The following is a 23,764-nucleotide window of genomic DNA, read 5'->3' on the forward strand; positions in this document are numbered from 1 at the left end:
GCAGCGCCCCTCGCGCCGCAGGAAATGGTCTTTATATTAGACATATACAAGCAGGTCCTGTCAGATCCGCAGCGCACTCGCCCGCCCTTTCGGCCCCCCAAAAATCGCCGGGCGCCGCGAGAGCCCCCGCCGCCGCCCCGCCGGCCCCGCGCCGCCCCCCCGGGGCCCGCCGCCGCCCCGCGGCATTTTTGCCGGGCCCGGGCGGGCGCCGGGGGTCCGGCCGGCGTCGGGCGGCGGCGGCGGCGGGGCGCGGCGGGGCGGCGGCGGGGCGGCCGGGCGAGGGGCGGGCGGCGGGGGGAGGCGTCGCCGTGCGCCGCGGGGCGGGGGGCGGCGGCGGCGGCTGGGCGGCGCGGGGGCGGCGGCGGCGGGGGGCGGCGGGCGGCGGGGCCGGCTTTGCCCTGCCAGGACCTGCCGGGCTCCATTCACGCCAACAAGTTTGGGAGAATGTTGAGTTCAATCACGCCGGAGCCGCGATGGAGCGCAGCGCACTGCAGGTACCGCGCCGCCCCGCGCCCCGCCCCGCGCCCGCCGCGCGGAGCCTCCGCGCCGCTGCGCGCCCCCTCCCCTTCCCCACCGCCCTCCTGCGCGCCCGCCTCCTTCCCTCCGCCCGCCCGCCCTCCCTCCTCCTGCGCGGCGCTGCGCGGCGCGGCGCGGAGCCGGCGCTGATGCCGCTGCCGTGTTGTTGTTCCCCGCAGTGGGTCGGCGCCCCGTGCGGCTCGCACGGCCCCTACGTCTTCTACAGGGCGTTCCGCTTCCAGCGCCGCGGCGGCGGCCGGGCGCGGGTCCTCTCCCTCGGCGACTTCTTCTTCGTGCGGTGCCGCGCGGAGGAGCCCGCCTGCATCGCGGAGCTGCAGCTGCTCTGGGAGGAGCGCACCAGCCGGCAACTTCTCTCCAGCGCCAAACTTTATTTTCTCCCCGAGGACACCCCCCAGGGCAGGACCAGTGACCATGGCGAGGTGGTAAACGCAGCGCCGGCTTCCCCCCTCCCTCTCCCGCGCCCGTCCCCACCTGCATGCCCAGGCTCGGGTCCCCCCCGCTGCCCCCACCCGCGTCCCCCTCCCCTCTGTGCGTGGCGGGGCAGCGCGGAGGGGCCGCGCCGTCGGGGCGCACCGGTGCGCGCTGCCCGGGAACTTGTACGGGCGGGGGGGGCTGGGGGAGTCGGGGTGCGGGGCGCCCCCGGCCCGGCGGACAGCAGAGTGCGTGCGGGGCTCGCCCTGCCGGTGTCCGGCTTCGTTAACAAAAAACCCCTAAAACACACAGAAAAAGAAAAAAAAACCCACCAAAAAAAAAAAAAACCAACCCAAAACGCTGGGGGGGATTTCGATATTGTGCAGGGCTTTTTTTTAGTATTAGATATGTTTAAGAGGGCGGAAATTACGAAATGGAGGCTGAGGGAGATCAAAAGCTATTGAGCTGGCAGGGACGTGTTGAATAAAGTGATAAATGACAGGTACGGGAATAATACATTCAAATAACTTGCAGATATGCCTGGGCGTATTTCGGAGCCGCCGTGCGGCCGGCGCAAACACGCTGCGCCCCGGCACCCACCGCCGGCGCCCGCGCAGCCCCGCGCCGCCCGGGATGGAGCCGCGCAGGTTGCGCCTCCCGTCCCCTCCCCGGGCCGTTCCCCCCGCCCCGTCCCCGCTTCCTCCCGTTACTTGCTTTTCAGATTTATTGCTCCAGCACGGGCCGTGGTCTGGGGAGGGGGGAGGCTGGGGTATCCTGAAAGGGCTGCGGGGATGGAGAGAGAGGGTCCCCGGGAGGGGCTGGAAACCACAGGGGGGGGACACGAGATGTTTTGGAGGAACTTATGTTGGAGATGTCGGGGGAGGGGGGGGTGCAGGTCCAACGAGGGGAGGCTGTCTGCAGGGGCTGTTTTCGGAGTCGCGTGTGGCTGTAGGTGCCGACGTAGCTGTGTACCCGTACACATGCGTACGCGGTCGAAACGCGTTTCAGAACCACCTTCGCTTGCTGCCACCTCTTCACTTTAATTTTCTGTGCGTGCCACTGAGATAAGGGACCCTTTTCCTAAGAATCAGGGAGATGACAGTGAGCAATGGATGCTCTGAAATTGCCCGTAGTGACTATTAAAAACTGTGCCTCTGTGTGTCTTGTATGTGTGTGTGTGTAAAATGAAAGATATTTGGAAGGGAGGGGAGTGGGGAAAGGGACACAAATCATTTTAATACGCCTTAATGATCAGCTCATGTTACTGTGGTAGGAACATCAAAGAAAATTAATCCTACCATTACGAGTAAAACGCTGCTCCGGTACGAGAGTTCTCAGCTGCATGTACCTTTCTAATAATATGCACAATTTTATTTATTTTTACATGCAAACACCGCTAGTAATTAGCCGTGTGATTATACTTGTGCATTTCATTGGGGCTTTAACTGGTGTCATTCTGCATTATTCAACCATATGAAAACAATTTTCAATTAAGATAATGGCACGCCTTGAAATTATGCAAATGTGGTCGTATTGTGCAGAATAATTATGACAAATGTAAAGCAGGTAAAAAGTTTCCTAATGCAGTTGTGTTTTACACCCCGGTGATGTCATTTCCCCTCTGGCCTAAGTTAGTCATTCATTAGCAGAGTAGCAGCAGCAGCAGCAGCAACAGCTCTGAGTGATACTTCTCTGGCAGGGAGCCTACAGAAACCGGCACTGAGAGCCAGGGCCTAGAGAGGGCAACATAACACTCCCATTAAGAAATGTACTTTGTTTTCGCTTACTCCATTAACTTGTTTATAGACATCGGAATGATTTTTTTATTATTGATTTTTAATAGTTTGGAACGATCCAAGTTGCACTCAGGGATGCGCAGGCAGGCAGCTGAGAGACAAAAGGCTGGGTGCTGTCTGGCGCTTTGCAAAGTGCTGTCTGGGTGGGGATAACGGGCTTCATCAGCGCACAGGGTGCCCGGTTCACCTAACCACACCGCGGGCAGTTCCTTACGTAAATGACATCCATTTCTGCCCCCAAAGCAGCAGCAGGGTCGCCTCTGGGGTCACAAGGGCTCCTTCTGCGGGAGGAGACGCGGCTCTTGAGTCAGAGGCAGCTTATAGCCATCAGGGTAGACCTTATTTGTGGTGTGGGACTGCTGACAGGGTAGAACTCCTTGTCTTGCATTCAGGGAGCGGGGATGGAGTGAGCCAGTGCTTAAACATGTATTGCGAATCTGCGGTGTCCGAGGTGAAGGGTGACAGGGGCGCTCGCTGTCGATAAAATTGTTAGTGAGGGGAGCGAGTGGTTGAATCACAGGCTTGTGATGGAGCCCACTGGAGATTTAGGCATAGTCGCTAGCAGCTACCTGTACTAGCAGCATGATTAATAGAAGCAGCTCGCTGCCTGTTTTCTGTAATAGCAGCATTGACACTGTGACAATATTCAGCTAGTGGCTGTGAGGAGCAAGGAGAAGCGAGGAGATACGTAATGCTTCTGTTACTCAGAAATTTCTGATGGCGTATTTTATCTGATTGCCAAATGTTTGAGCTAATCAGCGGTAAGTGTAAATACAGGTCTTTTTATAGCTACCTGAATTCATCATCCAGATTTAAATATAACCCCAACTGCTGCTAAAACCGGATGTTTCCATATGCTGCGGACCAAACCCTGCAAAGGGTTTAAGCCCAGGTGTGCTTCTGCCAAGGCACTCCTCCTTCCGCCTCAGTCTCCGCATCCCAGTAAGCATGGCAGAGAAGCTCTCCTTCAGCCCCAGGAGCTGGCCGGAGGTTGCTTCCTGGGGCATCTCAGTGGATGGCAAACTTGGGATGGGGCTGGTCGCACACTGTGGGTACAAGTGTGCCTGGCCCCAGTTGATGCTCATCACATTCTGGAGCAACAGGCTGGGACCAGCTCTGGCATCATGCTCAGACCAGGAGTCTTGCTGTGCAGGAGCAGCGGAGACATTTTTGTGAGAGCAATGGTGCGGTAGGGGACACTGTTTGTTAGATGAGCTAGAAGAGTTTTCTGCTCTTCTTCAGTGAAAACTTTGTTGCTGCTTTTAAAACACAGAGGCCTGGGTGTGCTGCTTCTGACCTTGCCATCAAGCCCAAACACTGCAGCAGGTGCAGTGCTCTCCCCCTTCCCTCCAGGGGGGGGAGAAGTGGCTCTCCTCCACTCCTGGGGGAGCCACCGCTGAAATGGAGAAAGTGTCTGTTTTGCTGGAAGAAGATGCTACCTTGCCGTGGTATTCTCATCTGCTCCTGGGCCAGCATGGTCCTCCATGTCCCCTCTCACACGTGATGGGAAGACCTCTATGACAGCAGGCGCCTGGTGCAGGGTTTGGAGGAGGATGCTGGGGGTGCTGTGAAGGTCTGGAGGGAGTGGCTGTGAGAGTGTACTGTCGCTCCTGAAACAGTTGCACAAGGTTTGTGTGGAAAGCAGACCCCCAGCTTTTCTAGTGCCTACCTATGAGAAGTAGATGTGAGCTGTCCACTGGCAGAAGGCCCCTGCCCAGTCCCCTCTTGCAGCACTCTAGACCTGCGGCACACTGGGGGCATGAGGTGGTCTCAGCCCCAGGCCCTACAGCCCACAGGGTCCTGGCTGAACTCTTCTCTGGCTCATTTACTCCTCTCTGCTCCAAGGGGTAGCATGAGGCTATGGAACGACTGACCTTTGCAGAAGCAATTCTAGAGCAAAATGCTTGTTAGTGCCTTGTATTTTCATGTTTTTAAAGGTGTTGGCATTAATTAGACTGGGCTTAAAAATATAGATCAGAGCTTGTGCTCGTTAAATCCAGGGATGGTATCTGATGTGATGTGTACAATTTCTAAAAACCCCCAAACAAGCAACAAATTCATTTTGCATGGTATGACATTCCCTGCATTGCCCCAAGTTGTCGTGAATGCTGCTTCTGCTGAGGCTGGACTGTCAGTAGGGATCTGCCTTTGGTTCATTCATCAGCAGCTAAGTTTACTACAAACTCATGTTGATTTCATCTCTTCTCCCAAACTGGGTATCTGATGCAATGCTTTTCGCCTTGCAAATAATCCTTACTCGTGCAAGTAATTTACATGAGTAAGCGTTGCTCATACAGAGGAGAGGAGAGAGCTAGTTTCCTGTAATTATTTCCCTAGCAGTGTTTTGCATTTTCAGACTAATTGGGGGAAAGAAAAAAAAAAAAAGTCGCTCCATAAATGTATGTCATTTATAATTGTAGAAGAGATTCTTCCAGAAAGTTAAGGGAGGCAGCAGGTTTGCTCTCTTCATTTCGGGACAGCTGCTCAACAGCATCCCTTGAAAGCCCGATTCATTTCTGAAGGGCTCTCCGTGTGTGGGAGGTCCTACCCCAGTGCATAAAGGTAGCACAGGCTGGCCCAAGTGTGGTGTCTTACGCTACTAGAGCTTATTGCCACCCCCATTGAAAAATGTGCTACTCCCTTTGCACAGTAATAGATTTTTTCGAGAGACGTAGGAATATGTATGCTCTTATTTGAAATGAGAACAGCCCCGTTTTAGTCTCCACGGTGTGTGCCTTATGCTTGTATCTGTCAACACTGGTAATGACAACATGTTTCAAACATGCAGATTATGATTATTAAAGGGTGCTTTAAAAATCATGCTAATAGCATCAATCTCCAATGTACACTTGCTCGAATTAATTCAGCTTTGGAAATCAGGCGCACTGTAATAGCAGTGTTAGAGAAATGGCATTCGTCGTAAAATATCATGGTTTTGGTAATTGCATATCCACTCTGTATATTTTTATCTCTCTTTGCCACCGGTAGCATATGCTGGCAAAGCAAGAAGAGGGCAATGATATTACTCAGAGAAGCCACATGTTGCTAGCCATTAGCCAGCAATCTGGCATATCTGGTCACTTAAGGCAGATTCGCTCTTTTTGTTGTTTTTGTTGGGGGTTTTTTTCCCTTATCCCTCCCCTTCCCAGTGCATTCAGACTGTAAAATACACCCACTGCTCTCCAGAGTTGCTGTTCCCAGTCTGATCAGTGGCACTAAACATTAAACTCTTGTCTTTGGAGAATAATAGGCCTCACATGGTACACCCTCAAGCATGTTGAGATACTGTGCAGGCTGGAAAATAAAAATGTTCTAATTGTGTCTTTTAAATAAGCATAGGAGTGAATTAATTAGACTGTATTTTGTCTTTAGTTGCTTAGTTACACAATACTATTCCTAAGCACAAGTAAGATAAATTGGCTCTTTTTGTGCTGCTTGTCCCTTAATCATAATTACTGTATTGCTCAGGAGAGTAACACATACATAGATTTTGCATTTTTAATAATATTCAAACAATATGCGAATGATATAGAAAGTATGTTCTGATTCAAGCTCTTGTATGCTTTTATTCGGGAAGAAGTTCTACTGCTGTGGGAGCAATATTTGCATTGTAGTTCAGAGATGTAGTTCTGAGATGTAGTTCTGGGAAATACATAATTGAAATATTCTTGCAATGCTTGTTCTGGCCTTTTCATTCGCATTCAAAATAACAATGCCTTAAGTCTCTGAACAGTCATCCACTCTTGATTTAAGAGCTTTTTTCTTTGTGTGTTTGTGCGTGTGCAGTGTGGGTTCACACCCAGCATTAACCCTGCAGAGCCTAGACGCTCGCGTGATTCATAGTGTCGTATCAAGTTGAGCTTTTTATTTTGTAGCTAAAATGCAGTCAGAAGGTCAGATGAACATCGGCATTTTATGGCATTAATCCAATGACCTTAATGCTTGGCACGCGTCCATGCTTCTATGCGAAGGTGCCAGGGTTATAGATAATAAAAGAGTTTGTTTTCATTTTCTGGACATTTTAATCTTTCTTTGCAAAGCATCGTCTTGGGTTTGTGGGGCTTGGGGCTGCTCCTGGGGTCCAAAACTTTAATGTCTTCCTGGGTTGTTGAATGTTAGCTGCTAATGATGGGCAGATTGATACAGATACTGAACAATGGAAGGTTCTGGCAAGAAACCCCCTAGACATGCTCAGTGGATGTATGTGAAAATTGGCTCCATTGTTCTGCTGTATGAAAAGCAAGTAAATTATTTACAGATATTTGCTAATTAAAGCACATATTGTTTTACCAGCACAATAGAACACAATATAACAAAAGACAAAAGAATAAGCTTGCATAATTTAAACCTGCTAATGCAATGTACTCCTTGTTAAGAAAAATATAATTATGTAATCTGTGAGGAAAGCTTTTCGTACTGTAACTGTAGTAGGCAAAATTAGGAGTGAATTGCTTGTCAACTTGCCTAAACTAAAACAGCTCTTCAAGATCTGTGAACTATCTGATGGGAAAACATTTTGACTGAAGCCTATTTTCTCTGTGGTCAGAACTTCTATCTGCAATGACAGATATAAATTCAATTTGAACCTCTGCTCAGGAGTGGGAGGAGGGAGAAAAATCACCCCAGAAATGAAAGAGGAGGCTTACAGTAGAAATGTCAAGTGTAGCTGCTCACAGCCGGCCATTCCCCTGTGTGCTCTATCTCCACCTCCCTTTTGGCCCGAATGTACCACTGTCCCACAAAGCATCCTACAAGAACACGGTGCTGCCCTGCCCCAGGGCATTTTGTGTGCTTTGCTTTGGAAATACTGAGTCGCACACAAAAAGCTGGTTGCTAATACAAGGGAAAGCGAATACCATAGGAATTAACATGTTTCACCTGCATCCTTTGTCTTGGTCTCTTCTTTGGGGTTTTGGACCCCAGCAGAAAGGATGAACATGTCAGGATGTAACGTTCTCTGTCAGCATGAGTTTCAGACAGCTATACACAGCTGTGCTTAGGCTGGGGAAATAGTGCAGTAGGCTGGGGAAATACCTGTCACCTGAATTTAATAATATCATTATAGCCCTTTAAAGTAATTAGTGAAGAATTAACAGATGAAAGGTTTTGCCTTGGCCTCTTTAAAATTTTCCCATGTGCCAGGTAAGTTCCTGGGCTGTGCGTGTTTCCATTCTCAAGGCTCTCCTGTAGGTTGATGGGTGGAGAGTGGTGGTCTCTGTAGGTTCCTGCATGCTGGCAGCTCTGGGGAGCATTGCAGGCTCAGACCCCAGTGGCCAGTTCTGCTTCACATATCCTTTGGGACATCTCTGTTTGCCCTGGGCTAGGAGATGCATGAGGAGACAGCACCAAATGAGGCACTCAGGACAGGTAAAGGGGAAAAGAAAGCTGCCCTGTCTCATGCCAAGTGCTGGAGCCTTTTGTGAGGCTTCCCCGTCACTTGGTGATCCCACCTGCAGAACGGAGGAGTGGTTCCCACTCGGTAGAGCTGTGCCCTAGCTACCCAGCTCTGCAGCCTGCTTAGAAAGGTGTGCTGGAAGAGCAACATGTAATAAGGGAGTGTATGGCAGTAGAATTCTTCGTTTTCCTTGTAGGGTGGCTGAATGGGGCACTTCCCAGAGCCAGACCTTTTCTGTGACTCAGCCACAATTTTTTAGCTAGTCCGTGATCCTGCAGTCTTTAAAGATCCCATGTATACACCGAGTCCACAGCAGGCAGCAGGGTAATGGGACCATCTTACTCTGGAGAAGGGCTCTTAAGGCAAAGCAGTCCTGTACAAACATTCTCTGCCTCTTTTGGGCTGAATATGGTCCCTGGAGGAAAGCTTGGGAGAAATGCTGCTTGTAGGAGATGACTCTGGAGACATGAGTTTAGGTTCCTGAGTGACTTTTGGCAAGTGGGTTAGGGCTGAATTGAGATGAGCTGGTCTGCACCACTGTCCCAAAGCCATGGTAGCATCTGTATGGCAGTGAAGAGTTCTGGACTATAGACTCTGCTAACAGGGCCTTTTGGTTGATGATGCTGTCAAGTAAGGGCAATGGTACTTGCCTCAAACACCCAGGTAAGTACACTGCTGTAGGAGAGGTGCGTATTGGAAGTAAGCCCCCTCTTTCCTTTCTCCACCTCCACAACATGACTTTCTGCTTCTCAAAGGGATCTAGAGCCAGCAACTGGATTCCCAGGGCAAGGACTGCATTGTTGCACAAGGTGTGGGAAAGTCCTTTTCACCTAAATCGCAAAAAACTAAAAAATACATGGAATGTAAAAAAAGCCCATAATAATAGAGGCCTTTATGCCCAAATGAAATATGCAGTTCTATTATCCTTGGTGAATGCAGTCCATAAGAGTCGCACTGTATTTTTTGCTTCTGTGGATGAATGTGTTTTTAGCGGCAGTGTACTGGGTTGTAAAATATGTATCCCCAACTATCTAGTGTGCTAAAGGTTTCAGTAAAAAGGCTCGAAGATGTTTTCTAATGCAAATTGTGCTGATCAGATAAATGACACACAGTGTCTCCTGTAATTATCAGCAAGAGTTTTTACAGTATGTCTCCTGTTTCTCTCTAGGTCACATATTTGATGTTAGGAGACAGCCAAGCAGGTGTTCCACTCACTCGTGCCCTCCAGAATTCCTTAAATGACCTCTGGAAGCACTGGAGTGAAAACAGTCTCAGCACGTCAAAATTTTGAGATATCTCAGTTGCCGTAATTCTTTTAAGGCTGCCTCGGCATCTCTAAAACATAAATCTTTCCTAGTTATTGGCAATGTGACGTACCGTATGCGGGTGTGCGATCAAGATGTACGACCTCCCTGTGCTGCCCTGTGACTCCCTACCTTGTAAGAGTTAATATTTCTTCTAAAAAATAATTATCTGCTTTAAACTATTATAACTACCTGACCCCTTTCCCTGAATGTAAGTATTTCAACCATCTGCTGAGTCAGGCAATATAGCATTCTGTGCTTTCGGGAGGCTGTGATGGTTGCTTAGACAACAGTGACATAATATTTAAGCATAACGGCTCTCAAGAAGATGCTATCCCCTTCTCCCTGGATGACTTCTATGAAAATGCAAATCTGATATGCTCTTAGAAAAACAAGAGAGGGATGAGAAGGGTTTATATCGCCATCTTGCTTATCCATCTTCCCATTTCCCGCTTGATAGGTGAAAGTATTGCTCAGGAGTCTTGTGAGATGTGCTAAAATTGCAGGCTGACTAGATACCTGCTTTTATAGAAACAGAAGAAAAAGTGCCTCTTTTTATAGTCAGTGCTTATTTAGAGATTTAGACAACTTTGTGGCTGGGAAAAGTGTTACCATTGGTCGGTCAGCGTCCAAAAAAGCCCATCCAAGATAAATCTCATTCCTGAGCAGAACTGAAATCAGTGCTGGCTGTTTCCTCCTGCAAACCTCATCTTACTGTAGCAGGAGAAAACTGCAATTAAAGACTTAACCATGCAATGGAGTCCTTGTAAACATATCACTTCAGAGCATAGCTAATACACCATCAGTTCATTTTTGTATAGATATATATGCAATGTATGCGATGAGGGTGGTTTTTCATGTTTACACAGTTATAATTATGAATGACATGAAGGTTATACAACAGATTTCTTTAATCTTCTAAAGGTTTGTTAGTCATGTGTCACTGTGTACCTGGTTTTTATTTATTCAACATCTGTATTCCTTTGTCATCTTGCTGATAGTGTTTCTCTATAAGGGCTGCAGCAGTAGGTGCACAGCAGTTGATACCAAATGGTTATAAGGGCTCCTCCAGCTGGCAGAGCCCTGCAGGTTCCAAAGCAACTTTTGTTGTGACACAGGTCTGCGAGACGTTTTTGTTAACAAAAAAGGAGAGGGACCCTTTTGTCACCTGCTGCTCCAAAAAAAAAAACAAAACCAAAAATGCCCACAACTCATAGTTTGAGTCTGAGCGCTTGGAAAGGTTGCTTAAGAATGTGTGAAAGCTTGGCAAGGTGCATCGAAATCCCGGAGCTGATGAAATAGTTGGGTGACCTCTGGGTGGCATTGGGGCAGATGACCTCTTGTGTTAGCAAACAGCCAAGTTGTGGGAAAGACAACCTCTCTGGAAGCTGGCTGGCGTTGGGCTCCTCAGAAAGAAGGGGCCAAAGCTACCCACTGTGTTTTGCTGGGTGACAGTGTTTGTACGATGAGGTGCTGGGGTGAAAACATCTCTGGAGATGTGGTCCGTTCACTAGCAAGATCAGAGTTGGCAGTGGTGCTCTCAGGTGGACCGTGGTCTGACCCGTGACTGCTGTGGTGTATGGGCAGTTGGGGAGAACACGGATGGTTGTCTCTGAATTGGGCACAAAATGAGCAAGAGCTTAAAAGTTGGGTGGTGAGAGAGAGCAGGTCTACTCAGTCCCACTGTGTACAGGGTAAGGCAACCTAAGGCAGGCCCCAAAATGTATAGGGTGTATTTTTGGAGGGGTTTTTTTGGCTAAAAGTGAACTCGTACGTATTTCCCTGGTGCAGCTGTGGTGATCACTAGTGGGTACAAGGAGAGGACACGAGGCCGCTGCTGGTGTGGAGGATGGCTGAGCACTCCTGGGCCCTGGCCTCCCTCACAAGGCGCTCATCCTGCAGCCATGTCCTCTGCATGCCAGGCCTGGCCTTAGCCCTGCTTCCTTTGGGGCAACCCAAGATCCCACAGAAATGTCTTTAGTGTTAGGAACAGCTTTTGCTTTTGGGGGAGTTGATGGCAATGGAGTTGCAGTTACAGCAGGTTCAAGATGGGCTTTCTTGTCCCAGAAGCCAAAAAGCAGGTGCTGCCGTTGCTTGGCAGTGGCACAAGGCCCATCCCAGCAGCCATGAGTGCCAGGCTTGTGGTCACCTGTCTTCCTGACGTGATCCCAGCTGATTTGGGGGCCAGCCTGCTGCCCCTAGGGAAGTGGCTGTCACAGGGATGATGGGGATTGGTGCCTTGGGGACACAGCTGCTGCAGTGGTGGCAGGGCAGCCCCAGCAAGGGGCCATTGCCTAGCACAGCCTGCATGGAGGGGTTCGGCCCACAATCTCTGTCATGCTGCAGTAACAGCCCAAACTTCTATATTTTGTATTCATGCACTCCACTTGTATGGTTAGCTTCTCTGTGGTGCCATTCTGGGTGCCCCTTTGCACCACGGTGGCTGTACTTAAGAATCGCAGTGCCATTTTGTGAAAGGCTGAGGCAAGTGCACAGTGGTCTTTTCACAGGATGTTTTCCTGGCCCCTCGCATCAGTGTGGGGATGCTAAACACCACAGGTTTCCATGGCCATGCCACTGCCACAGAAAGCATATGGCCGGGGTATGCTCTCCCCTGCCATCCAAAAGCTGCTTCTCCTCCTGCCCCAGCCTCTCCTGTTCCCCCTCCATGGCAGCCTGGGCAGAGCCAGCAAGTGCGCCAGCATCGCTTCACCCTTGTTACAGTAGGGTTTCTTTTTTTTGCCCCTTCCTTTTTTTTTTCCCCCTGTGTACACATCATGTGCGTGTGTGCGAAGGTTGTATTCTCGAAAACAAGTTTATTCATTGATGATGTAATAGTGATTGTACTTTTCTTTTGGTTAATAAATTGTCTGCTCAGCTTACTTTGTATGCTAGCCAAAATTAGTCATACCAGTTCTTGGAAAGGATATGAAGAAACTAGTAATTGAAATCATAATCATTTGGTCATGAAAGCTATTTGGAAAATAATATTTTAACCAAAAACACATCTGATCTCCAAGTCAGGTTGGTTTGGCGTTGGTTTGGGTTTGTTGGGTTTTTTTATACTGCTGCTAAATAGATTTCTCTAGTGTTGAATATTCGAAATCATGTAGTAGCTGATGACTATTCAACATTCTAAAAGAGAACTTAATCCAGAAATTGCTGAGACTGTCTGCAGGCAGGCTGATATTTATATATATGTTGGGGTTTTTTTTCCATCCTGACATTTAATGATCACCATGTAATAGCTATAAAATGCATAGCAACTACAGCTTTTTTATTTCAAGTGGATGTTGTAATGAAATTGGGTGAAACCATCCATTGAAATTGTACTTTGTAGTACCCAATGCTTGTTTACAAAGTATTGACGTTTGTCATAAACAGAGATTTAAAACATCACTGTTATTGTTTGTTGTTCTGTGGAAGCTCTTATGCTGTGCAGTGATAAAGGAGAAGATTTTATTACAAGCTTGTTTAGCATATAAGCATGCCATTTGTTTCTGACCAAATATTTTTTATTACACTAAATGTAATGAAGGTACCTGCTTATAAAACAATTTTGTATTATATAAGGGAGAGTGCAATATCAGATCTGCTTTTTTTACTAGAGATACTTCAGGTTTTGTATTGTGTGTAACTTGTCACAATAAAGATTTTTTTTTTTTTTTTTTTCCTATTGAGCAGTGTTTTATTTCCTGAGGAATGTGTTCAGTGGGGAAAAAAAAAAGCACACAGAGAGAATCAGTCGTGCTTTTCTCTTTGTTTAATAACTCAAAGAATTTCTCTTCCCTTTACAAATACTTGTGTTTATTTGAGGGAAAAACTGGTTTCTGGTTTATTTATTTCAAGAAGCTGTAACCTTATTTAGCGCTAGAAATGTGCGGTGTGCAAGGTGTGGTGTGCACCCGGCTCTCATTACAACATAAATTATTTCTGCTGTTCTAACTAAAAAATCAGGAGTATCTCTTTCTGGATATGTGTGTATGTTTGTTTATTTTTGAGGCTTTCTTGAGCTCTTGCTCACTGGAGTCAGCTGTAAACCATTGTGCTTATTCATCATGACTGAGAGGAGCTGATTGTTTCCTGGAAGGTTAAAATCCAGCAATTAGAGCTGTTTAATTCAAGTATATGTTCTGGAGGCTAAACTAAGTTTAAGTACTTTTTTGAGAATGTATGTTTAAGAAGGGAAAAAAAAATTACAGTTCTGATTTGAAAAAGGTTTTAAGAAACATGAGAATGTGCAAGTTACTTTTGGTGGGAAGCACATAACATTTATGTAGTATATCTTTTGGGATTACATCACAGTTTTATTTAATTTTTAGGACAAAAGTTAAATTCAATATTTGTGTATAAGCCAAGGGAAAATGTACCATAAACACAGGAATTTTCTGGTGAGTCAGAGTTCCAAGAATCTGAGACTTACTTAGTCCATTTATTTCAGGACTAGCTATAACCATTAGTCATCCAGCCATGAATTTTTACATTTGCAGCTAATTGCACCTAAAAAACAAACTTTCCCTCAAGGCCTTGGGTTATACAGAATGTGATTTGGCAACCGGCATTTCAAATGCCTTTTAGGATCATTGCGTCAGTCCTAGAAACTGTCTTTAGATCATGTGTATTTGCTACAAGTAAACAACTAATATTTCCACTTATGTGGCAGGAGGAATAAATGAAGTACTAGCTATTCTGTATTACAGAAAAATTAACCTGCCAACAGCAAGATAGGCTTTTCCAATAGCCTATGGCGGGGTGGCGTTACGGGTTTATCAGTCATCATGGAGCCCTGCGTGACATGTCGTATTTTCATTTGTCCACTTCTTGCAGGATGAAGTTATTGCTGTTTCAGAGAAAGTTACTGTGAAGCTTGAGGACTTGGCAAAATGGGCACAGTCCGATTTCTCCAAGTGGAAGTGTGGTTTCCGGGCTGAGCCGGTCAAGCTGATGGATGTGGGGAAGAATGGGCAGAAGGAGGCTTTGATGAGATACAGACAATCCACGCTCAACAGTGGCTTGAACTTCAAAGACATCCTGAAGGAAAAGGCTGACCTTGGTGAGTATCCCACACTTTCTCCCATGGGGAGGGGCCTGTGGGTGCATGTCTTTCGAAGAGAGATGAGCCCAATCCTGCCAAGCCGTTGCTGATTCTCAAGGTATACCTGCGCTTCGGGCGGAGGTGTGGTGGTGAGATACCCGAGCAGTATGGGTGGCGGTGGTGGTGAGCTCATCACAGGCTCCTTTGAGATTAGCGTGGGGTAGCTCTGTGATACCTGTCTGCTCCATAGACATGTCCCTGAGCACTAAGGCTTAAACCCTGAAGATGAGCACACAGATAATTGTCAAGGGCTCTCCCTGGGGCTCTGTAGGCTGAGGGATCAGGTCAGAGCTGTGTACTGTGGGGAGCCTGAGACGTCTTCCTGAGTCCTCCTCTGGCAGGCAGAGGAGAGCAAAGGCCATTCACTTCTCGTGTCCCACCTTCGGGAAGCGCAGCACTGTAAACTGCTTCTGGTGCTTGTCCTGCCTCCATGTGGTTGGCTTTGTGTCTCATTCAGTAGGGAGATGTCCCTTCCATAGCTTTCTGTAGCATGTCCGTGTGAGCTTTATGTTATTATACAGCATAGGCCTCTGTGAGCAGCTCACTGTTCTCTTCAGGTAGACCTGAGCTTTCTGTCCATTTTTAGGGAGGAAAACGGTTTGCAGACAGGCTTGCAGCTCTGGGGCTGTTTTGGTGTGTAGACACTCACACCTCTAAAATCCGGGGCCCAAAATCTGAGTGAGATGGGTCTCCCGTTGATGAATGTGCCTGTTTATGATATTAGGACCTTAGATGGGTAATAGCTGTAAGAGATGGCACTTTGAAGTGCATCCCAGGGATGTTTCTCTGTTGTACCAAGCTTTTAACAAATGTTCAAAGTTTGAAGAGCATCAAGTTTAGGCCCTAATGGGTGGAAAGGTAAGAAATTAAAGCTAAGGCTGATGCATGTGAGGAAATGCTTTTGTTCCTACATGAACAGGAGACGGAGGGCCAAGTTCAGTTTTATAATGGCATGACTGTGTTGGCATCGAAGCCAAGTTACACTAAGCTGAAGATCTGTCTTGGAGGATTTATCTTCTGCATCTCCGTTTTCTGGTCTTATCAAATGGTGAAGTGATTTTGTCGATCTCACATTTCACCATTAGATATGTAGGTTGGAAGATTAAAGTACAATTGGAAGTTGATCTGATTTTTCATTGCATCTCCAAGAAAAAAAAAAACAACAAAAAACCAATAACCATGCAATTCTTTCTCTTTTCCTTTGCTTTTCTGTGTGGTTTCTTCTGGATCATAATTACGTGCAGTAATTTTCTCTGCTATTGCCCTGGCATCTTCTTTACGTGTTAGATTTATTTGCATTTGTTTGTTGTGTCACAAGAATCTTAATGTTTTTCAGACAGAACTTTTGTGTGTTAGTGTTTTCTTGGTTTTGTTTTTAACAAACAAAAAACCCTCGTGGTAAGTTATGAAATTGCTATTATGTACATTAGGAGCCAAAGAAAATTATGTTTAAGCCCAAAGCTTATAGTTGCATGTTAAGCCTTTGAAAGTAGGGGTTATACTGAAAACATGTATGGAATGCAAACTGTATGGTATAATTTTGATAACCCACATTCTGGTGTTGCTCATTTTCAGTTGGTGACTCTGGCTTTACTGTTGGGTCCTTCCCCCCCCTCCCCCCCCCCCCGATAGAAAAGGGTATTTTGACTGATGTTTGATTATGATAGCTTTTTTCTTTATCATGACTGGTTGGCAGGAATGAAACCAAAGGTTCAAGAAAACCTCTAGCTGATTAAGCATGTTGATACAGATAACTGATCTAGCCTGTTAAAGGCAATCACAGAAATTTCTTAAATCTAGTACTGAGAAGTATTTTTTACTATTTGAGAGACCCAGGAATTCAAGCATATTTTGCTTCCCAGATCTGAGAAAAACTCAAAATGGTGATATTCATTGCTTGTGAAGCAGCCCTATTTGGTTGTGCCCTGTAGGCAACCCATGAGCTCTTGTGTTTGGCTTAACTATGGGATGGAGGTTTATCACTTTATCACCCACCAGAAGATTTACTTCTGTCATTCAGAGTCAAGATTGGCATTGCACTCTAGGAACTGTCATCTCCCTACCTGTAGGGAAGGGCAGTAGCATAACGTGCAGTGTCCAAGGTGTAGAGATCTGAGCTGCCGGAGTTGTATCTTCTCTGCTGTCAAAATGGCAGGTTTACTGCCTGTTACAATGTGTGCCCGCAGACCTTTTTCAATACTCTGCATCTTGCCAACACAGCAACGCTCAGCTGCAGTGATCAAAGATTTATTAGTAATAACTTCTGCAGTAGGTCTCCAACACAATGGGATGGGGTATTTTTTCCTCTTAAAATGGGGTTGTAAACTGTGAGAGAGTGCGGTGCACTGTCATGCAAAGGTCCCTCTGGTGAGAGCGTCAGCACAGCTATATTAGCAAGGCCTGTCAGCCCCAGTGGAGAGGTGATCTGCATATCCACCACTTCTCACCACCACAGCGTGGTTCCCCTCCTAATCAGTTACTCAGTGGTACATGAATGGGGATATTTCATGAAGGGCTTCCTCTCTGGGCAGAGTGGGGTGGCTGTGACAAGGCAGACCACTCTGTATAGAACTTGGATCTGAAGGGAACAATTCCCTTCTTGTGCTAGTCTGGCGGGCAATGCATGCGTCTGTAGTGATGGCCACATTTAACCCTGGATGTAGATGAGGAAGTTGCTGAACCAGGTGTTGAAAAGGCCTAGATAAACAAGGTGATCTCCTGGACCTCTTTTTTCCTATGAAACAGCATGTTTCCATTACAGAGAAATCCCCTAAAGGTGAGTAGATTCTGACATTTTGCGTCCTAGATGTTTTTGAACTAAGCTGTAGAAGGTACTAGGAAATTATTTCCCTATCAAAGAGCTCAAAACAACTTTATGGAAGAAGCAAAATCAGTTTTCATACACTATCCAGGAGTGGTGAAGGGTGAAATAACCCGGATGAAATGAAAACAGGACTGCTACAGAACCACAGAAGTGGCACTGCACAAACATATTTAATTAAACACATTGCTCCTGGGAGCAGGGCAGCTTTAAACAATAACCAGGCAAAGTAGGGCCTAGTCTGAACAGCGTATACTCTGTGCCATACGCTGTGTGGCACTTGCTTAGCCAAAACTAAGGTGACACCAGCTTAATCCGCAACCTGGAGAAACCATGCACCCATAATTGAAAGTTGACCCTAATTCAGGCTCGGTAGTTTTTTTGTTCTTTTTTCTGTTCCTTTTTTCTCTTCTCTCTCTCTTTTTTTTTTTTTTTCTTTTCTTCTCTTCTCTTTTTCCCCTCATCTTTTTTCCCCTTCTTTCTTCTTTTCTCTCTTTTCTCTTTGCCTTTTTTTCTGCAATAACAGATACTCTTTTTCCATAAAATGCCATTGTTTTTTATCACTAGTGAATTATGCAGAACTTTTCCTTAGGACTGTATTAAATAAAAGATCTAGCAATGGCATTTTTTTCTGCGAGCTTCAAGATTTCAGCCTGAAAAATGATTCTAAAGAACTATTTCTTTCTGCCTGTTGAGATATTTATGTTATACATTCTGTCCCTTTCTGCAAATACGTCAATATTGAATGCTAGCAGTTTATGTCTTAAGACTATTTATAGCTTTCTGAATATTTCTTTCAAATATTGAGAAAAATAAAGACTAACAACAATGCAGCATATAAAAATAGAGTTGCTCAGGAATGTATTATTCATAATGAACATGAGAACCTGTTTTTCCAGAAGAATTGGTCTGATAAAATCATTCACTACTAAGGCCACTAGTTATGTATTTGTGTCTTTAGAATTATTTGGGGGATTTTTCTTTGTAATAAATGGACTTGTATACCCATATTTGGTAAACCACTGAGAAGTCACCAAATGAGGAATTATTTCATTTTACAAAATTTTTAGCAACTAAGCAATGTAAACACTATCGGTTAAATATGGCAAAGTTGCATATTTGTATTCCTTGGGCTATAGTTTGAAAAAAATTCAAATTATTTTATATAACACTGCTTCTTACAGACTTCCTTTAAGTGAAGTATGAAAGCTGCAGTGTAAGCTTTATTGGCCTATAAATATGTCATTATAGTTGGACTACATTTATATGCTTTGGATTGTTGTTTAAGCCAAGAAAATATGTCTCTACAGGTTGACTTTTTATTGAAACCCTTTGAGGCATACAACAGAATGTATTTTAGGCCAAGGTTATTAAAACAGCATTTTCATTTTTGCAGCAGACTCATTGTCAATTATGCTGCCACAAACTGTCTGTGGATAGGCAGTTATGAATGGTTTCATCTCTAAATGTGTCTTTAGAAAAAGAAATAAAAGATAGAGGAGTCAGAGCTGAAATTGAGAGAAGAGGCTGAGGGGAAAATGACTGAATTTAGTGCTCACTGGCTCTGTTGGTTTGAGTTAGGCTGGGCTGTGGTGCTGCCTGGGTTTAGCAGAGAAACAAATGGCCCCTGTGCCTGCGCTGGGCTGAGGAGGTGGGAGCTCCTGCTGCCCTGGCCGGGCAATCTGCATCCCTCTGACACATGAGTCTGTCATGACAGAGGTCTAGGTTTGGTCCCCAAACTGTCATTGCCACTCTTTCTGTCTTTCCTCTATGAGTCTTTATCATGCCAAAATGGATGGTTGAGGTTGTTGAGCAGTGGATACTCCCATTCCTGCAGCGGCAGCAGTAGTAATGGGGATGAGCACGTTCTGGTGCTTACTGAAGAGGGTTTTGCTGCAGTTATTGCCTGTTTGTTTGTTTGAGGGGGAAGCCAAGGAAAATTTAGCAGTCAGCCCTGTCCTGTCTTTCATTCTCCACTCCTCCACCCCCCACATTTGGGGCTGTAGAATCTGGATCTTTGTTATCTGAAATCCAAGAAAATCAAGTACACTTCTAGCTGAGATTTATATTTGGGCAGTCACCCTTTTCTAGTCTATAGGTGGTGTTCCATCAGTTGTTTCCTACTTCGCTCTCTTGAACCTTCCAGCAGAGCTTGCTGAGCAGGGGATGGATGCTGCAGGACCGGCTCACCCTCTCATTTCTCTTTCTTCTTTACCAGTCTCATAATTTGCATAGCTTCACCCAGGAGATTGCAGTTCCTTGTCGGATCTTGCGTTGCTGTATAAATTGGCCAATCTGCAACAGATTGCAGAGAGTTTGGAAGGAAAAGCAGAGCAGGGATGAGCTATCTTGCAGGAAGGTGCCCACTCCTCAGTGACCAGCCAGCCATGGTGCCTAGCCCCAGCAGGCACTGGCCTGTTACATGGACCTTCTGATTTTGCTTGCCGGTGGCCTTGCAACAAGCATGACTTCTCCAGATGAAGATTATCAAATTGTAATGTAGTCAAGTCATAATATTATCGAAACTGATAATCTGCAGCTGTAGTGTGCAAGAGACACTTGGGGTGACTTCTGAACTGACGCCGACTCTCCTTTTCCATTGTTTGTCGTGTGCTGCTGAGTTCAGGCTTGCCTGGCTTAACTTGATGCAATAATTTTCTGACCAACTAATTGTTAGCTATTCAGAGTACAGCTACTTTGGATACTTTGTGCCTAAGTCATGCCTCTCTCTTCCCCTCCTCATCTTCTCTGTCTGCACTCTTTGCCTCTTCCTTGTGCCTTCCTGTCCCCATTGCCCTAGCTGAATGCTATTTTGATCTTGATAAAGCTCACGTAAGTGTCCCATTATCCCATTTGCCCCTCTCTGCCCTTGTGCACTGAATGTTGTTTTTTGTCTTGTGGATCAGAGTGACCTAACTCATTTTAAGTAGCCCAATTGATACAGCTCTTTTGCTGTAGATGAGGCTATTACGTGGCTTGTCTGTTGTGCTCCCTGGAGCCTGAATGGAGGAGGATGACTCCCTTGGAGAAAAAGGAGTGTGGCCTGGCATTTTCTTCTGTGTTTGTGCAGCTCCTAGCACATGCCAGCACTGCTCCAGCAGAACAAGAGCACCAGCAGGCTGCGGAGCAGCACTGAGAGAGAGGCCATGGAGCAGGAAGGCTTCCTTTAGTTGTACATCTTTTGCTTTAATTACCGCTTACCTTTAATATTAACATGTTTGGGATCAGAGATAACCTGAGGTGCTGAGCAGGCAGACAATTTTGTCTGGCCTTTCATGAAGAGGGCAAGATAAATGTTTATTTTTTTCAACCATTTGGTTTAAGATCACTAATACTTGCTGGTTTCAGTGGCTGCCTGCCTTTTAAATGCTAAAAGGTGATGCTGTTGTTAGGTACAGTGTATCCCTAATACTCTTGTGATAGTGACATATTTTTTTCTGGAGGTGGCACCTATCTCCAGTAGCGTTTTTGGGGTTCCTTCCTCACTTGCCTCTCTCTCTTGAGCCAGTGCTTCTCTCCTCTGCAGCTTCCCCAGCTTCCTTCGGAGGAGGCTGGTGGAGTCCTCAGGAGATTGTCTGTAGCCACCTGGTCCTTTCTGAGGCCACGTGTTTGCCTGAGCAATGCTGGGGTGATTTAAGTGTTGTTAATTTCTTCCTTTCTCTGGGGATAGCCTGCTTCATTACAGAGGAAACATATGGGGGTGACAAAAACATTTTAATATGCAGCACTGGCTATGGAAGCCTCTCATTCGCCACTGAATTGTGTTGAGTCTCATCTGTTTGTTGCTCTTGAAAGGAGTTTTAACACCACACATCTCAAACTTCAAGCATGCCTTATCAAAGAGGTAAAATTTGGATTTCTTCTCAAACTTTGACCCGCCTTTGAGCTCTTATAAAAGGGGGTGGCAGTGTTGCCCCTGGGAATTTAGGAGGTGGGTATTTTGTTCTTTGAAATGCAGAAGATGTGCCAAGAAATGTAAACAAAATCCCACGTAACTTCTCTCTGGATAGCCCCTAAATCACAGTGCCTGTTCCCCACCCCCACTGATTCCTGCAGCAGGAGCAAGCTAACATGATTATCAGAATTGTGCTGATAGCAGTTGTCACTGTGTCAGCGTTTTCAATTATGAATTGATATGACAGGGCACTTTGTTGCTGGTATGGAGCACAGCCATTTGCAATTACAGTTCTGGTATATTCAGAAACATCAGAGAAGGAACCACTGCTGCAAAATAAGAGGAGGAAGAGTTAAATTTTACTGCCTTGTGAAGCTAGAGGGAACTGCCCCACGTTCTCCTAAAGCTGAAGTTGCAGCATTTTGCACCATCAGTAAAAGTTTTGTTGCAGCCTCTGGTTGGAACAGGAGTAGCCTCCATAATTACAAAATAAGTAGATAAAAAACAAGGACCATTCACAAGCAGTGTGAGAGCAGCCGGTGTGGGACAGTGTCCCTTTAAAAATGTTTGACGCTTTTCTTATTTTTGTCTGTTTTTAGCACCGAGATTGACCTTGCCAGGCTGTGTAATAACCCACATGTGTCTGCTCTCCAGGATTTTTTCCCTTCTAGTCACTGTTGGATCTTGCATTTAATTCTTACTGACCATGAGGTTTTGTTCCAGTAACTGGAAACGTGTGCCTCCTGGTGCAGCGCTGCTGTGCTCTGAATCTGACTTTATCTCAATGTCTGCCCTTTTTTTCCCCCTACCCCCTTTTTTTTATTCTTTTTTAACTTTCAGGTTTGGAGGGTGCCGTTTTCCTCCCCAGCCTTCCCTCTGGTTTCCGTCCCTGTCCCACAGGGACCCAGTTTGGAATGTCTATTGTTTTGTTCTGTGCTTCCCTTGCCCAGCACCATGGAGGGAGGTGATCAGTGGTCTCCTCTGTGTGCCACAGTTGATGGTTAGAGCCATCAGTCCCTCATAGATCATCAATGCCTTTTTCCTGCATTGTGTCCTTTCCATGCAGCCAGCCAAAAATTGGCTGACTACCAAGATCTGTAAACTGAATACCTATGTAACATGGTATGGTTGGGTGGGCCCCGAAGACATCCTCCTTCTCCTGCCTGGCTGCTTTCCTGTGTTGTAATTCTGCTCTGCTGGAATCCAGGACTTCGAGTCCTGTAGTCATCTTTGACTCTGAGCGCTCCGTTAATCAAGTTGAAGCTGTCTTCATACCAGCTCATGAATCATTCTGGCTTGTGACCTGTGCTGCAGTGCTGAGATGCTCAGACTCTGTGGGTGCTGTTGACACCATGGCCAGACCTGGGTGTCAGTTCCTTTCCAGTGGGGAGGAGAAAAGCCAGACCAAACTTACTCACCACCTTCTTTCCAAGTTGCTCTTCTGAGTTGCTCTTCATTACTCCCATGCCCTGAAAGATGACTTGACATTTGTTTACAGGTGCACTGCAGCATGCCTGGCCCGTCATCGTCTGTCTTCCTCAATATCTTAGTCTCATTCTGACTGCTGTGTTGCAGAAGGGCTAGTGCTTGTTCTCTGAGATACAGTATTCATCTTCTTATCGATGACCCATCTTGTGCTATGGTAGTTTGTCAGAGCATCCTTTGTGCATCTGAAATTGAAGGAGGAGCTTGCTTTTTCTCCCCCTTCTCCTTTTGTTTGCAGAATCATTTTCTATGACAGAGACACACAGGAGTAAAAGCTGGGCTGCCCCTAACCTGTGTGGGGCTGTAATGCCAGTGAATGGGCATGTCAGCATTTATGGGGTCTTCAGCAGGAGGAGGTGGAGCTTTGCTTGGGCAGGCAAGGGAAGGTGGGAGATGGGTAGGCTAGAAAGAGAAAGAAGGTGTTGGGCAACAGTGTGAGAAGAGTCTTGGCTCCAGCGGCTGAGTGGGCAGTAGCAAACCTGCCTTCCCAACATGGGCAGCCTCAGGGTTCTCCCACAGCGTTTTGTGTCACCTTTGTGAGCACCTAGAGGGGCTGTATGGGTACACTGGAGAAGAGTGTGGTTCTGGCATCCTTGTCCTTGTTAAACTGGATTTTAAGACTCTCGGTGTCAGTATTCTGACTGCTTAATCTCATTTGGTTCATGCTTATCTTTACTGGTTTGGTGATCCTTGCATGATGAGAACGCTGATGAGGATATGTGAGAAGGGAAGGGTTAAACCCAGTATATGTATACATTGGAGTGCAGTTTGTGGGAGTGGGTGATAGAGAAAGCATATATTTTAAAAATGTAGTAGCATGAATTGTAACTTACTGGATAGGTTTTGTATTGGAGAGCATTGTGGCACAGCCTTTATTTACTTCATTTTGTAAAATCTGTACCATGTAAAATAAGTTCCTCCTTAATTTTACTGCTAATAATAATTTGCTTGTAGAAACGAATCCTCAGCACTGTAAACCTTCAGCTTAGGTCTTTCTTGCTCTGTTACATTGTGAAGGACAAATG

General features: G+C 46.1%; 1 protein-coding gene across 3 annotated transcripts in view; it reads left to right on the forward strand.

Annotated features, from left to right (window-relative positions):
- Positions 1–379: 379 nt before the first annotated feature.
- The window catches only part of ARID5B (AT-rich interaction domain 5B), a 124,140-nt gene continuing 100,755 nt past the window's right edge, over positions 380–23,764 (forward strand). Inside the window, exons 1-3 of one of the 3 annotated variants that reach the window (XM_030487123.1) lie at positions 380–494; positions 696–956; positions 14,271–14,496. In XM_030487123.1, coding sequence (XP_030342983.1) covers positions 474–494; positions 696–956; positions 14,271–14,496 — 508 coding nt within the window. In that variant the 5' untranslated portion in view covers positions 380–473. Of the gene's footprint in view, positions 495–665; positions 957–14,270; positions 14,497–23,764 lie in introns of those variants that run through there. The other 2 variants (XM_030487124.1, XM_030487122.1) reach the window with 2 other exon arrangements.

This window comes from Strigops habroptila, chromosome 5 (genome assembly GCF_004027225.2).
Source record: "Strigops habroptila isolate Jane chromosome 5, bStrHab1.2.pri, whole genome shotgun sequence".
In the NCBI taxonomy this organism is placed as follows: domain Eukaryota; kingdom Metazoa; phylum Chordata; class Aves; order Psittaciformes; family Psittacidae; genus Strigops; species Strigops habroptila.